Source organism: Pocillopora damicornis, chromosome 1 (genome assembly GCF_964200805.1).
Source record: "Pocillopora damicornis chromosome 1, jaPocDami1.2, whole genome shotgun sequence".
Classification (NCBI taxonomy): Eukaryota; Metazoa; Cnidaria; class Anthozoa; order Scleractinia; family Pocilloporidae; genus Pocillopora; species Pocillopora damicornis.
The window spans coordinates 27,689,588-27,702,280 of record NC_142670.1 but is presented as its reverse complement, the minus strand read 5'-3'; the positions used below and the strand labels follow the sequence as shown (position 1 = coordinate 27,702,280).

The window sequence follows — 12,693 nt, the reverse complement described above, 5'->3', positions numbered from 1 at the left end:
TTGTTACTTAGAAGAGAAATCGACAAAACTTACTACTCTAAGCTATGAACGCTGGGTCTTACCCGGACGATCAAAGTCCAGGATCACCACACCATTGTTTCCGAACCATATGCGCCATAAAACTTGCTTTAGTTCTCAACCCAGCCATCTCATGAAACCCATTATTCTGCAGGTACTTCCGCCCAAAGTGTGAAACGTTCAATTGTAAAGCGTCCAAATTTAGAATCATTGTCATGCAGCCCTCTTGCGGCTCGTAGGAAGAGGATACGCGAATCTGCGAGTAACATCGAGATTGAAAATGTCGTGATAGATTTCCCTTTTTAATTGTATATTTTTCAAGTTTGCATGTTGCTGTTACACGTCTATGTATGGTAAAAATTTTTTATGCAGAAAGACTTGCACTATATTTATTAGACATCCTTTTTACCTAGTTATAATGTGAAGAGAACAAAAAGAAAAGCGAATTAAGACTTAATGTCTTATTCCTGCATTCAGAAAGGCCACGTTTTAGCTTTCATTTTGAGAGTCGTCTGTTTATTTTTTAGGAGCCCACATCTCAATTGTTTTCCACTAGTATACTTTGTCCTAGATTTCATGCATACATTCCGTAGTAAATGTTCAGCACGAAATTGGCAGTCATCCCCACAAAAGTCCTCTGCTACCAATCCTCAAACTTGTCAAGCACTCCGCCATTTTCAATAAAATGTTTACTCTCCCCAGGCTCCTCAGCGGCATTAGTTCTCGTTACCACGCTTTGCGTAGTAAATAAGTGTTAATTCAACTTTTTTGGCAAGAAATCGGAATTGTTATTCAGTGAAAGCGATGACTTTAGAGTAAGATAGCAAACAAAAAGTGATTGAGTTAAATACTACATTTGATGTTTTCTGAGATCTGAGTTATATCTCAAAACTTCTGATCAAGTATTAATGCTTCCGATTATATTTATAGCAAGAGACTTTCTTTCAGAAATTTTCCAAAATGTCTTATTTACAATCGGAACGGAAACCAAACCAGAGTGCCTTCAATCAACATCCTGATACATTCAATATGCAATTTGGAGTTTATGATTTTTTCGTGTAGCATGCGCGCTGTAAGCTTGTATTTTATAAGTATTCGCTATATCTAAGCATTGAAGAGCTTGCTATTGATTTTGATGATTTTGTAAGCTCCAATTAAAACAGAGGCTATAAAAGCAGTTTAGATAATAGGGAAAATATTGAACGGCCTATCTGCATTCTTACCACAGAGTTTTCTGCGTTGAAATTGAAGTACCCTTCAAGAGAAACGCATTGCGTAAGGCGTCGTTATCTTTGCCACGATTTCTCTTAATTTTCCTTCGTGTTTTATGCTCATTCATTCAATTGTTCAGTTGTTAATATTGTTGTCCTTGCGGATTGTAAATTTTCTTTCAGGCGCCTTGATTGGTCTCTCGCGCTTCTTTAGGGTTGTATTGAGAATCATTTACTTGATCACGATATCTATCATAAATTAATTCTTTTCGCCGTTAAACCTTGCTCATGGTTACTTCCTAAAAGCAATATAACATTTTCCTGCGTTGTATTTAACGAATAGAGAAGCCTTGACTGTGCTCTGTTCTGTTGTAAAGCACTCAGGAAGCGGCTAGAGCTACTTCTTGAGTGCTCTAGCCGCTGTCAAAAATGTCAAACCCGGCATCAAAGTTCAAAAACCATCAAAGATCATATTCTGCAATAGTTTACAAACTGAAATATTTCGGCATGTCGAATTTAACAGTTTTGCCTGAAGTTTTCAGTTTGTAATACAGAATCTGATAATGAATTGTTCGGTGAAATTCGGCCCAATCGTGGCTTACAAAAATACGCAAGTTATTTCACATGACAAGAAGAATACAAACTGTTCAAGACGAGTGTTTTATGAATGAATGGCAGCCGAATTCACCAGGACATGAAGATCGCTCGGAATGACAGCGCCGTAAAACTCGGCTGCAGTGACTAATGTGGCCTTCCACTAAACGCATCAGAAAAGTTATCAGAGCAAGCTCTTATTTTTCCACTCGAAGGGTAGTCGATTTAGTTCCAGAGGCTTGCTCCACTGCGATGACCAAAGATCGACATGATGAGCTAGCCGCGATAGACCTCAGAATGATCGTAGTAGCTCTAACACCGTCATGAATTTTAACAGTTATGCCATGAATTTTAACAGTTATGCCAGGCTATATTTTTCATCATTCCTGTTTTTTTCTGTTTTGTTTTTGAACACGAAACTTTATATACTATGCAAGTGCTAGCTGTGTTTGATTTTTATTACCGTACGTAAACTTGCAATCTAACTAAGCGTGAAAACCCTTAAAACTCAAACTGTCCATTTTCTTTTATCTTTGAGGATTTTTGTCTCTGATCACGTTACAGTAACGTAAATTACTGCGCCTGGCATTTTTGCAAACCTTTGCTCGCTTGTTCCGAAATTTCACTTTCAATTTAAGAAAGAAAAGCTAGTAAGAAGTCTCGGAAAAGGTCGGACGTAGTAAAATTTGGTTTATGGCGTGACAGCTTTAGCTCAGTTCTATGCTCTATACTCTCCTAGAGCACGCTCTTTTAACCAATGAGAGCACGCGTTATATCCGAACTTAATTATAAAACATGATAAACGCACTTGAAAGATATCGGAAGAAAATTCGAGAAGCTTAGCCCCCGTCAGACTAAATGGCTCCGACAGAGGCTAATGCCAGCTTCAGAATCCCACTACGGTGGCCAATTTGCATTATCAGTTTGGTTGATGACACCAAACTATCCTATGTTCAATTATCTCATCAGTTACCTTAGTTGCTAAACGACTTATTACAAATCTATCCTGCATTGGGAAAGAACATGCCTTTTCTTTTGTCTAATCACATAGCTCCAGAAGAAGAGAAGTCACTTGAGGTGGAAGAATATTCCTCCAGTTCAACTGATCAAGACGTTCGCCAGAAGGAGGAGGCTGCAAGAAATGTGGATGAAAGAAAGACTGTCATCAAGAGGTGCAGCTCATTTGCATGTAGTCGTTCTGTTATCCCACGTTAGTGGAATTATATATACATATATACATAAAAAATTAATAAGTTATAGAATTGCCCCTAAGGGTGGCTACTATGCAATTTCTCCTCACAACATCACCCTGAATCAAACTTTAAGGTCAGGAGAATAAAGAAAATGATCACCCTCCACTGCAGCTCTAGATTGCCAAACGACTTCTCCTCGTCAGCAACTTAAGAAATTTGTCCCGAATAATTTGTAGAAAATAAAAACTGTATGATGTCAGGGTGTAAAGGGTTAACATGATTTGCGAATATTTGCATGCGATGCACATTAGCGACATAACAATCATATTAAGCTGCGCTTAATAAAAGAAAAACTTTCCCTGAGTAGAATGAACCATGATGGTCACATGTACAATTGAAAATTTCGGGATAAAGAAAAAAATGGCTATTTTGAATGCTGTTCATAGATTTTAAATAGAATGTTATGGACATAGTTTGATGCTACTCTGGTTTGCATTTGTAAGGAATAACAGCATAACCAGTCGCTGGTTTCCTTTCATTAAGAGCGTTACTATTCGTAACTGGTTTTTGCGTTACTATTTTACAAGAGCGTTTTTTACAAGAGCGTTTTTTTTACGTTTTACGAGAGCGTCAAGAGCGTTACTATTTTACAAATAGTAACGCTCTTGATGAAAGGAAACCAGCGACTGGTTTTGCTGTTATTCCTTACATACAGGGTGTTACGGAACCCATAAAGAGAATTTTGAATAGCCACAACGTTAAAGTTGCTCAAAAACCTTTTCAGACTTCGGGGAATATTTTCGCCAAACCTAAGGATCCTGTCACGAAAGAACAACGAAACGATGCCATTTATTCTATTCCTTGCAATGACTGTGTCAACGAATACATCGGACAGACCAAACGTCAGTTTGGTACACGGTTAAAAGAGCACCAAAAAGCGGTTTTCCTTTGCAATAGGAAAATTCAGCTTTATTGGAGCATATGTGCCTAACTAACCATACCACTAATCGGCGTTACCACCAGCGCCTTTGTTTGGAGGCTTGGCATATTAACTCCGCCCTCGCTCCTTTAAATCGTGACGATGGCGGTTTGCTTCCTGACGCCTATTTACACCTAGTCAGAAAAAAAAACCTATTGTTTCAGCGTTTAGATCACCCCTGATGAAGGCACTAGAGAGGAGTGCGAAACGTTAGGTCTATGAATTGTAACTTCTTCGGTTACATTCATTAAATCTGCTAACCAGAGTGGCATCAAGCTATGTCTGATTGTCCACCTGGTTGCCGTGTGAACTTTTGTATAGAATGTTATTGATTCTCTTACTTGATGAGATAGCTTAGATACAATTTGCACTACAATTACTCAAAAACCTACAATTTATTCCATAAAAGTAAGTCCACACTTAATTAGAAGAATCGTTGCTTCACTGAATTAGGTACTCTCAATTTGCGACATTCGGAAGCGTTGTATTGGCTATAGTCCGGTAATCTAAAGCGTCTTTAAGTTCTTCCCCAATATCCGTCTTTCGTTATTTATACAACGATAGACCTATAGAAAGTGTAGTCTTAGGTTGCTTATAATTTATTCTTTAACTTCAGTATCTTTATAGTTTAGCGTTCCTGCAGAGGGCTAATAACTGTTAAAAAAAAGCTGATTCTGTCGCATATTCACCCGAAAAAAAGGTATAAAAGACGCCGTTTTGGCCTTGCCCAACGAAGTAGACTGCATCTTCGTGATTTGGTTATTTGATAGTGACATCGCATCCGGAATGTCAACCCTGGAGCATAAAATATCAAAATGTTACGTTATGCATAAGCTTTTCGCCGATGGAGTAAGATACAGACAACCTATTAATAAAGATAGCCCATCACTGAAGTTGATGCGGTGACCGAGTTTAAAGAGCTGCAAAACCGTCTTGAAAGAGAAACTCACTTTACATTCAAGAGGAAACATGATAAGCGTTTTCACTCAAACAAAAGCTTGATAAATGTAATTTTGTGATTATTTCAGAGGTAAAATTGCAGACGAGTCAAAGACTTGGAATCTTGCAAAAGCTGGTGCATCCATCACATTTAACCTTGGAGCGATAACAAAATCCTTGACCATAACATGTTCATTATGGACCCCCGCAGCCCTTTCTCCGCCCATAGGTAGCAATGAGCTCTTGGTAAGCAATGTGATTGAACTGTCTCATGATGGCCCACCTGATCTGGAGTTCATGGAAAATGATTCGGGAAGCATAGATGTAGCTTTGTTGCACAGTGCCTCTAACTCCAAAGGATACGAAGTGGTTATAAAGCAGTTGGTTGACCCCGAATACAACGAGTGGGAGGATTTGGAGACAAAAACCATTTGGCATTCGTCAGGTGCTGAAATAATAAATTTTACCGATGAGATCTATACACAAGTATCATTCCATATACTTCTTGCTAATTTCCCAATCCCTAGAAAGGATCATTTAAGGGAGATGGGGAGCCGGCTTAGTGGTTAGCGTACGTAATTCCAGATCGACATTTACAGTTTGATGGTGCTGTGTTCTCGGGAAAAACTTAGAATGGATTAGAATAACAACATGGAAGTTCTCCCATACAGACCTCCAGCATGGTTAATAGGGACTACTGAGTAATAATTGAAACGGATTATACCCACAGGAACGTTATTAACAGTATCTTTATGTCGTGGTCGAGATTCTCTTACACAGACCGCTCTGTGAGAAAGATTTAAGTAATAACCATAACTAATGATATCTATTACAGCATTAATAATAATGTTATTATATTACAGTACATCCAACCATCCCCAGTTGGACGTGCGCTTCCGCTAAAGCTTCGTGCTCGAAAAGGTGGTGTTCCTCGTTTGCAGCAGTCTGGCGCCTCAAGTCTTTTGTCTTTCTTAAGCCTACGTCTAAGACCTCTGAGTTTATCTGTTCACTGCCAAACTATCCAAATGTTAGTGTTGCGATTCCATGGAATTCTTTGCCTGTCGATACCGACTTTTCTTTAACTCTAAAGGTATTTATACCCGATGTTGCATTTGTAAGAAATAATTAAGATGATGATGAGAGTGATTATGGCATTTATTGTCATCATTATTCTTATCATTTATATCACTATTACAATATCTATCATTTGTTTCATAAGACTTTAAGGTTAAAAACAAAAAAAACAAATTATTGCCGAGAGGGTATTACCTTGATATAAAATCAAATGCTTTGACCTAAATTACGGTCAATAACAGATTTTTTGAAAACTATCATGTTAGTGTGAATGCATAGATTTTAGCTGAAAAAGAATGTTTAATAAAATCTATTCAACATCCTCAATCCATTTGGGAAACTACTGGTAGCTAACAAATCTATTCAACGTCCTCATTTCATTTGGGAAACTACTGGTAGCTAACCAATCTATTCAACGTCATCGTTTCATTTGGGAAACTACTGGTAGCTAACAAGAGTACCTTGGGTTATCATAAATTTTGTGACATGATTGTTTTGGCTCTCTTAATTTGAGGTGCAAGAAGCGCCAACCGTTGACCACAATGTGGAAGGAATGCTTGTTGGTCCGATTCTTCACATTTCGTGCTCAAACAATGTAGAGCTGTCAGTGCCAGCGAAAATCAGCCTCCCGTTGTCACTCACGGACGGTGAAATAGAACTAGCGGAGCTGCATTCAGGTCAGGTGAAGATACTACATTTCAATTCGAGAGAGGAATCACACGAATGGACGGATATCACAGATCATTTGGATATGCCTGTAGTCCTTAGAGATGGAATAGTGACGTTTCAAGTCAAAACTTTCTGCCGGTAAGATAGAGGTGTAGACCACATTTTTATTCTATAAACTGTGTACATTTTTCATTATTTACTTTGTTTATTTTACTTTACCGTTAGTTTTAGAAACCAGAAGTCCGCTTTGCAATTGTTGTGAATCTCCAAATTTCGTCAGTTCTTGGGTTTGAATGTGACAATGAATGCAAAAGAGCACTGAAAAGTAACATAAATCAATGTACACAAAGTGTTCAAGATAACATAAACGATTTATATTGCGAGCTACTAAAAGTTATAGGCCGTGAGGACCATTTCCAAATTATACGCCTGATTTTTGAGATATTTTTATTCCACTGGCGAGTGAATAGGGTAGTTAAAAAATAAGAAACATCCAGGAAGTTGGACAAGAAGGATACTTGACGCCAGTTTTATTGCAACGACTGCTCCCCAAATGAGCTTTTGTTCTGTTGCACAGTATAATTCAAATTCAAACGTATAAAATCTGTTGTTTTCACACGCAGCGATTTCCACAAGTGAGTTACTTTACTTACAAGAGTTACCTGTTACCCCCCCTCCCCCCACTCTGGTCCGCGTTTTTCTCCCCCTCCTCCTCTCTCAATATTTGGTGCATCTCTCGAGCTTCCCCAAGTTATTCGAGCTGACTTTAAGATAAAAAGTTCAGATTGAAAAAAGTTTCTTTCTTGCTAAGTCCAAAAACCGGTCGTGTTGATTAATTTTGAGCAAGGTAACTGACTTGGGTGGATACTTAAAAAGTGTCATGGTACTTGACTAGAGATTATTTCCTCCAGCAAATTTTTCTTCTCAAGAGGCTAACATAATTTCTAATAAGTGTAGATGCGCCTCTTAAAACGTGTCTTTTTGGTTCATGAAGTGTAGATTTTCCTGCCGTTTTCTTTTAGGTTTTGGCCCTGGTTGTTGAAGACGTTCGTCAGCACTCCATGGAATTATGCGACGCTTCTATACGATGGAATCATGAAACAACATCCTGGGTTTTTAGCTTGCTTATGCAGTGATGCAGTACCCGCGAGATACGTGCTGAATATGTTTTGTTTCCCGCAGCATTTAAGGTCCATAGTGAATAGCGATATTTCTTCAGCATATTTTGTGGATATGCAAGGAGAAGGAACCTCGCAGAAACCTCTGTCTAGCGGTGATGAGACATGTGTGTCCCTTTCAAGAGGATTTGAAGTGCAAGAAGCGAGAAATGTAGAGGACATCGTCTTAAAGTAAGCGCCAGCCCTTTTACGTTTTATCGTTCCATTCTCATCATTCGGGTTGAGTAAGCGGCACTGTCCCTTTGTCTCCTAGCTTAAGAAAACAAGTCTGTTACACGAATGGATTTAAATTATCCATTCCAACTTCGTACCTTAAGAAAGCTCACAATCTTAGAGAAATTTACACTTCAGTACTCTAAAGTTAACTAAGTTCCTTAAGTATGTTGTTCCTTCATTAAGTTCACCCGAGAAAAAGCTAAAATAACTTAAAGATTGTTTTTTGCCGCTTACAAAGATGCAGACTCAAGTGATTTGCTAAATCCGCCATACTTGAAACCTATGGAAAAAGTTGTTATTCATCCAAACTTTTGTTCCTTTTTTATGCGAGGTTTCTTGGTAGCGAACGTTTTCTGGCGAGTCTGCGTGTTAGTATTAAGAACCTGAGTGATCTGCAAGTCGACTTCCTAAAATCGCTGGGAGACAAGGAGAGAAAAAATTCCCCAATATTATGTCACGTGCCCATCATTCCAAGATCTCCAGTACAGGTATTTACGATACTGCTGTTTAAATGTATAGATCTGCATTTTCATTCATTGAAAAAGAAAGTGTGGATAAACAAAAATTGCCGGTACTGATGTCGTAAATGGCCACGCTCAAACGAAGTTCATTATTTTGCCAAAAATAACTGGAACTCAACCAAAACAAATGTGTTTATAGTGAAATCTTTAACATTTCATTAAGGTATTAGGACCATTATAATGTAAAGGAAAGTCAAAGATTTTTACCCGTAGCTCTTTGTCAAGGCTTTCCTCGACATACCTATATTTGGCAGATTCCATCTCCCAACTACCTTGCAACTTCAGCGGCTTTTTCATACTTAAATTTAAGCTGTTCCGAATATTGAATGTTGGTCATGTTATCCCACTGAACCATTCGTTTTAGAGACCACAGTCGTTTGGGTGGAAACTTAGGGTGTACCTGGCAGTGAAAAGCATGCGGCTACACCCACATATTTTCCAGAGACACTAACTAGCAGCATGAGTTCTTGATCCATTGATATAAATGTGTTTACAGTTCCTGTGAACGTTATTGCTTGCTAATGTTTCTTATAGGCTCAATATGAAATATGACTTGACTGGGGTAAGCTTGGCTGTATTAATTTTACCAAAGCAAATCCAGCTTAAGAAACTAAAGCGGCCACACTAGGATCCGGCCTTCAGGTCCTTTGATCAAGCTTTTTTTTTTAAACAGTAGTAGTAATCTGGAAAGAGGGAGGTGTCTTCTGGAAAAATAGTTCTTTCGGGCTAAATAAGCTCTGCTAAGTCGATAATAGTCTCGCAAATTCGCCATCAAAAGGTTTCGAGTAAGATAACGAGGCCATTTTAAGGCGGCACGAACCTTATTTAGGACGAATCACTAGAAACACAAGACTGATGAATGTCTTGTAGTTAAAGAAATGTTCTGCCAACAGGAAATAGTACAGGAACATATAAGACCTAGCAAATGTTTGATCTAGTGTACTACTTTTATATTTCAGTTGTTTTGGAGTCACTTTCTATGTCTCTATACTTATTTTTTTTTTATTTTTCCTATTATATAGTCCTTTCTTTATTTCCTCATTTCTTTTCACTCCATACGCACCCATAATATTGCGAATTTTTCCCTTTTCCCTTTAGCGTTCTGTTTCTAAAGAAGGAAGCGGTAAGTTGTTTTTTGTTGTTGTTGTTGGTTTCGTTGTTGTTCGAATAAATACAATTTACTAGGCCAGTCATTATTGTTCTAAAATATGCAAACTCAGAAATGCGGGCTCTGTAGGTTTTGAAAATGTATATAGCATTTAGTGACGAAGCAACGTGTTCTTCGCGCAAAGTCATAATAACTTGCCTTACTTCATGTGTTAATAAATTGGGGCATGCTCCCCTCGCACTCAATAGTGATGGCTTATTGTCTATGTTACGTATCAGTAAACTCGATGCAGACCTTCACGGTACATGCGACCTTACTTGTAAGGAATTTTATACTGGAAACAAGTAAAACGCAAAACAGCTTGGGAAAGATACAAAGAAGTGTAATTCTTTAAAAAATGATTCCGTTGGTTATATCGTTAAAATAATGGAGTAACTTTGACAAATCCTTTGCAACCTGTTATTGCTTTTCAAATGAAATCTTGGATCAAATACGTTTCTTTTTAACAGCATCCTTTGTCAAATTTGTCAATGCTCATTGTTACTCAGAAGGGAAATCGATAAGACTTTCTACTCCAAGTTGTGAATACTGGGTCTTACCCGAACGATCACTGTCCAGGATCACTACACCATCGTTTTGAACCATATGCACCGTGAAACTTGCTCTCTAGTTCTCAACCCAACCATCTCATTAAACCCATTATTCTGCAGGTATTTCCGCCCAAAGTGTGAGACATTCAATTGTAGAGCAACCAAATTCAGAATCATCTTTATGCAGCCCTGTTGCGGCTTCTGATAAGAGGAAACGCTGTAGGTGTACCGAGATTGAAAATGTTGGGACGGACTTTCCTTTTTATTGTATTTTTATCAAGTTTGCACATTTCTGTTATACGTTTATCTGTGGTGAAATTTGTTTATGAAGAAGGAGTGACATTATGTTTATTAGACATCCTTTTCACCTTGTTGTGATGTGAAGAGAATATAAAATCACGAATTAAAACTGGATCACCGATCGAACACCCGTGTATCGTTAACAACTATCACCTATTCCGGCATTAGCGGCTGGAGACTGGCTAAGAGACGTTAATGACTTCCATTTTCAAGATGCTTGTCGGGCCATAAACGAATGAAGAGGTCACATAGATAATTATTTCGGAAAACTTTTTAGGGATTTATTTTGATAGGTTGGGAAAATGGTTTCCCTGCTGCTGCAAATGTCTCCTCGCCCAAGCCTGACAGTCTTTGAGGCCAACGATTCGGTATTGAATGATACCAAAAAGACAAGTCGCCTTTTGCTACAACTGTTCGCTATTCGCCAAATCCCTAAAGCACCCCTTTTCTAATTTTTCCCTCTTCTTCCATTATTATCCTCAGATTTGGTTAAGGCTTATGGACCATCAGATGACGAGTTAGGAGATCTGTCTCTGGAACTTGGAGAAAAATGGGGAGAATTAGGAAGACAACTGGGATTCAACCAAGCTGCAATAGATAACTTTGATTTAACCAAAAGGGAGCTGGCAGATAAGGCTTCTAAAATGTTAATGACTTGGAGACAAAAGGAAGGCTCAAATGCCACATATAAAGTTTTGTACGATGCTTTGTGTAACAAAAAGGTGCAATGCAAACTTCTTGCAGAACAGTTTTGTTGCAATGAAACTGTAGGAAATGCCTCTGCCTAGTCTTATATTATAAAGACTGAGTCGTTTCTGTATTAGGTCGTGCGTCTTTGCCAAAGACCGTCTGTATCTAGCATTCGCGCTTAGTGAGTACGTCATTCATTTTCCTTGCGCTTGAAGATAGGGGAAAATCATCTTTAGAGAATAAGTATTTAATCCTATTTTGCAATCAGAACCGCTGGGTAAAGAACATTGAGGTCGGAATTCCCTCAGATGTCCAGAACGACAGAACTGAAAAACATTTGCGTATGCACTAGGCTTTGGCGGAAAATGGATCTTGAGTCGTGAGTATGTTCGATTTTCTAAGCTATAGCTTCAGGGCGTTGTTTTCTTGCCGCTTTTCTTTTACAGAACAACTTTTAAAAACTTTGTGCACCCTCTTAAAGTTTTCAAAAATTCGTTTTTTTCTTAAAAACACTGGAAATAGGAAAATACCTCCAAAGAAAACAAAATACCTCCGATTTATATGCCAGCCCAATTTTTCTGTAAACTTCGCTGAATTTTAACCTCGAGCGCTCGAGCGCTCGAGTCTGCGTTATCGCATAGCTGTGAGGTAGCATTTCGTTGTTCAGCTCTGTTGTCTAGAACATTTAAAACAAATTACCAACCGGAATCATCTTATTTAATACCTCAGGTTGACGCTTTAAGAAAAAAAAATAGATGCTAGACACTGTTTGAGTTGAATTAATCGATTCCCCCTGTCTCAGTGTGGTGAACAAGCACACAACGTATAACGGCCTTAGAATAAAATTTGTAGATGCTGAGCTGCCATATTGTTGTAAAAAAGTGTGAAAAGTCAACAAAAATCAAATACATAACTTCTCTTCCTCAGGCTTAACTCCCATGATTCTTTGCGGTTTAGAGAGGTTTCGCCCTATCGAAAGTTCAACACCAAGTTTATTTTATTCAGTCAGTTTATTTTCTAGCCCTTCACCTTATTAAAAATTCCTAGGCACTGAAGGACTGGCTGTCGAAGAGTTATCAACTTCCCGGCAACTCCCGTAACAGAGGCAGAATTCGTGTGGGGGAATTATACAAAAATAGTTGAAGATCGTTTTCTTTCGTCTCATTTATAAAGAAATTTTTTACAGAAGAGCAAATCAAGGCGCACGACGACTTCTTTGCGAGAAGATACAATAATGCTACTTGAAAAATCTTCACTCGAACAATCAACAAGTTGAGCGGTTGATTCAGCTGTAGTGATGCATGATGAAGCAAAGACATGACTTTGGAATTTCTCACAAATTAACTCGTGAAATTTCAAAATATGTTAAAAACCACTGTAAATGACTTTGAACTTCACAGGTTGAAAGTTGTG

General features: G+C 38.3%; 2 protein-coding genes across 2 annotated transcripts in view; both read left to right on the top strand.

Annotated features, from left to right (window-relative positions):
* The window catches only part of LOC149053057 (uncharacterized), a 252,015-nt gene that overhangs the window by 25,092 nt on the left and 214,230 nt on the right, over positions 1 to 12,693 (top strand). The window lies entirely within an intron of this gene.
* Positions 1,280 to 12,206, top strand: LOC113667216 (uncharacterized). Its single transcript, XM_089213688.1, has 9 exons — positions 1,280 to 2,995; positions 5,024 to 5,379; positions 5,798 to 6,024; positions 6,523 to 6,815; positions 7,700 to 8,026; positions 8,403 to 8,559; positions 9,691 to 9,715; positions 10,411 to 10,509; positions 11,074 to 12,206. Exons 1-9 carry the CDS (start codon positions 2,847 to 2,849, stop codon positions 11,376 to 11,378), a joined length of 1,938 nt encoding a protein of 645 aa, XP_089069814.1. The 5' UTR covers positions 1,280 to 2,846; the 3' UTR covers positions 11,379 to 12,206.

Excerpts from the sequence above, each read along its gene's own strand:
- LOC113667216 (XM_089213688.1), top strand. The coding sequence starts at position 2,847 with ATGCCTTTTCTTTTGTCTAATCACATAGCTCCAGAAGAAGAGAAGTCA. Across the intron at positions 6,025-6,522 it reads ACTTTTCTTTAACTCTAAAG|GTGCAAGAAGCGCCAACCGT; the intron begins GTATTTATACCC and ends TCTTAATTTGAG. Across the intron at positions 10,510-11,073 it reads TTCTGATAAGAGGAAACGCT|ATTTGGTTAAGGCTTATGGA; the intron begins GTAGGTGTACCG and ends TATTATCCTCAG.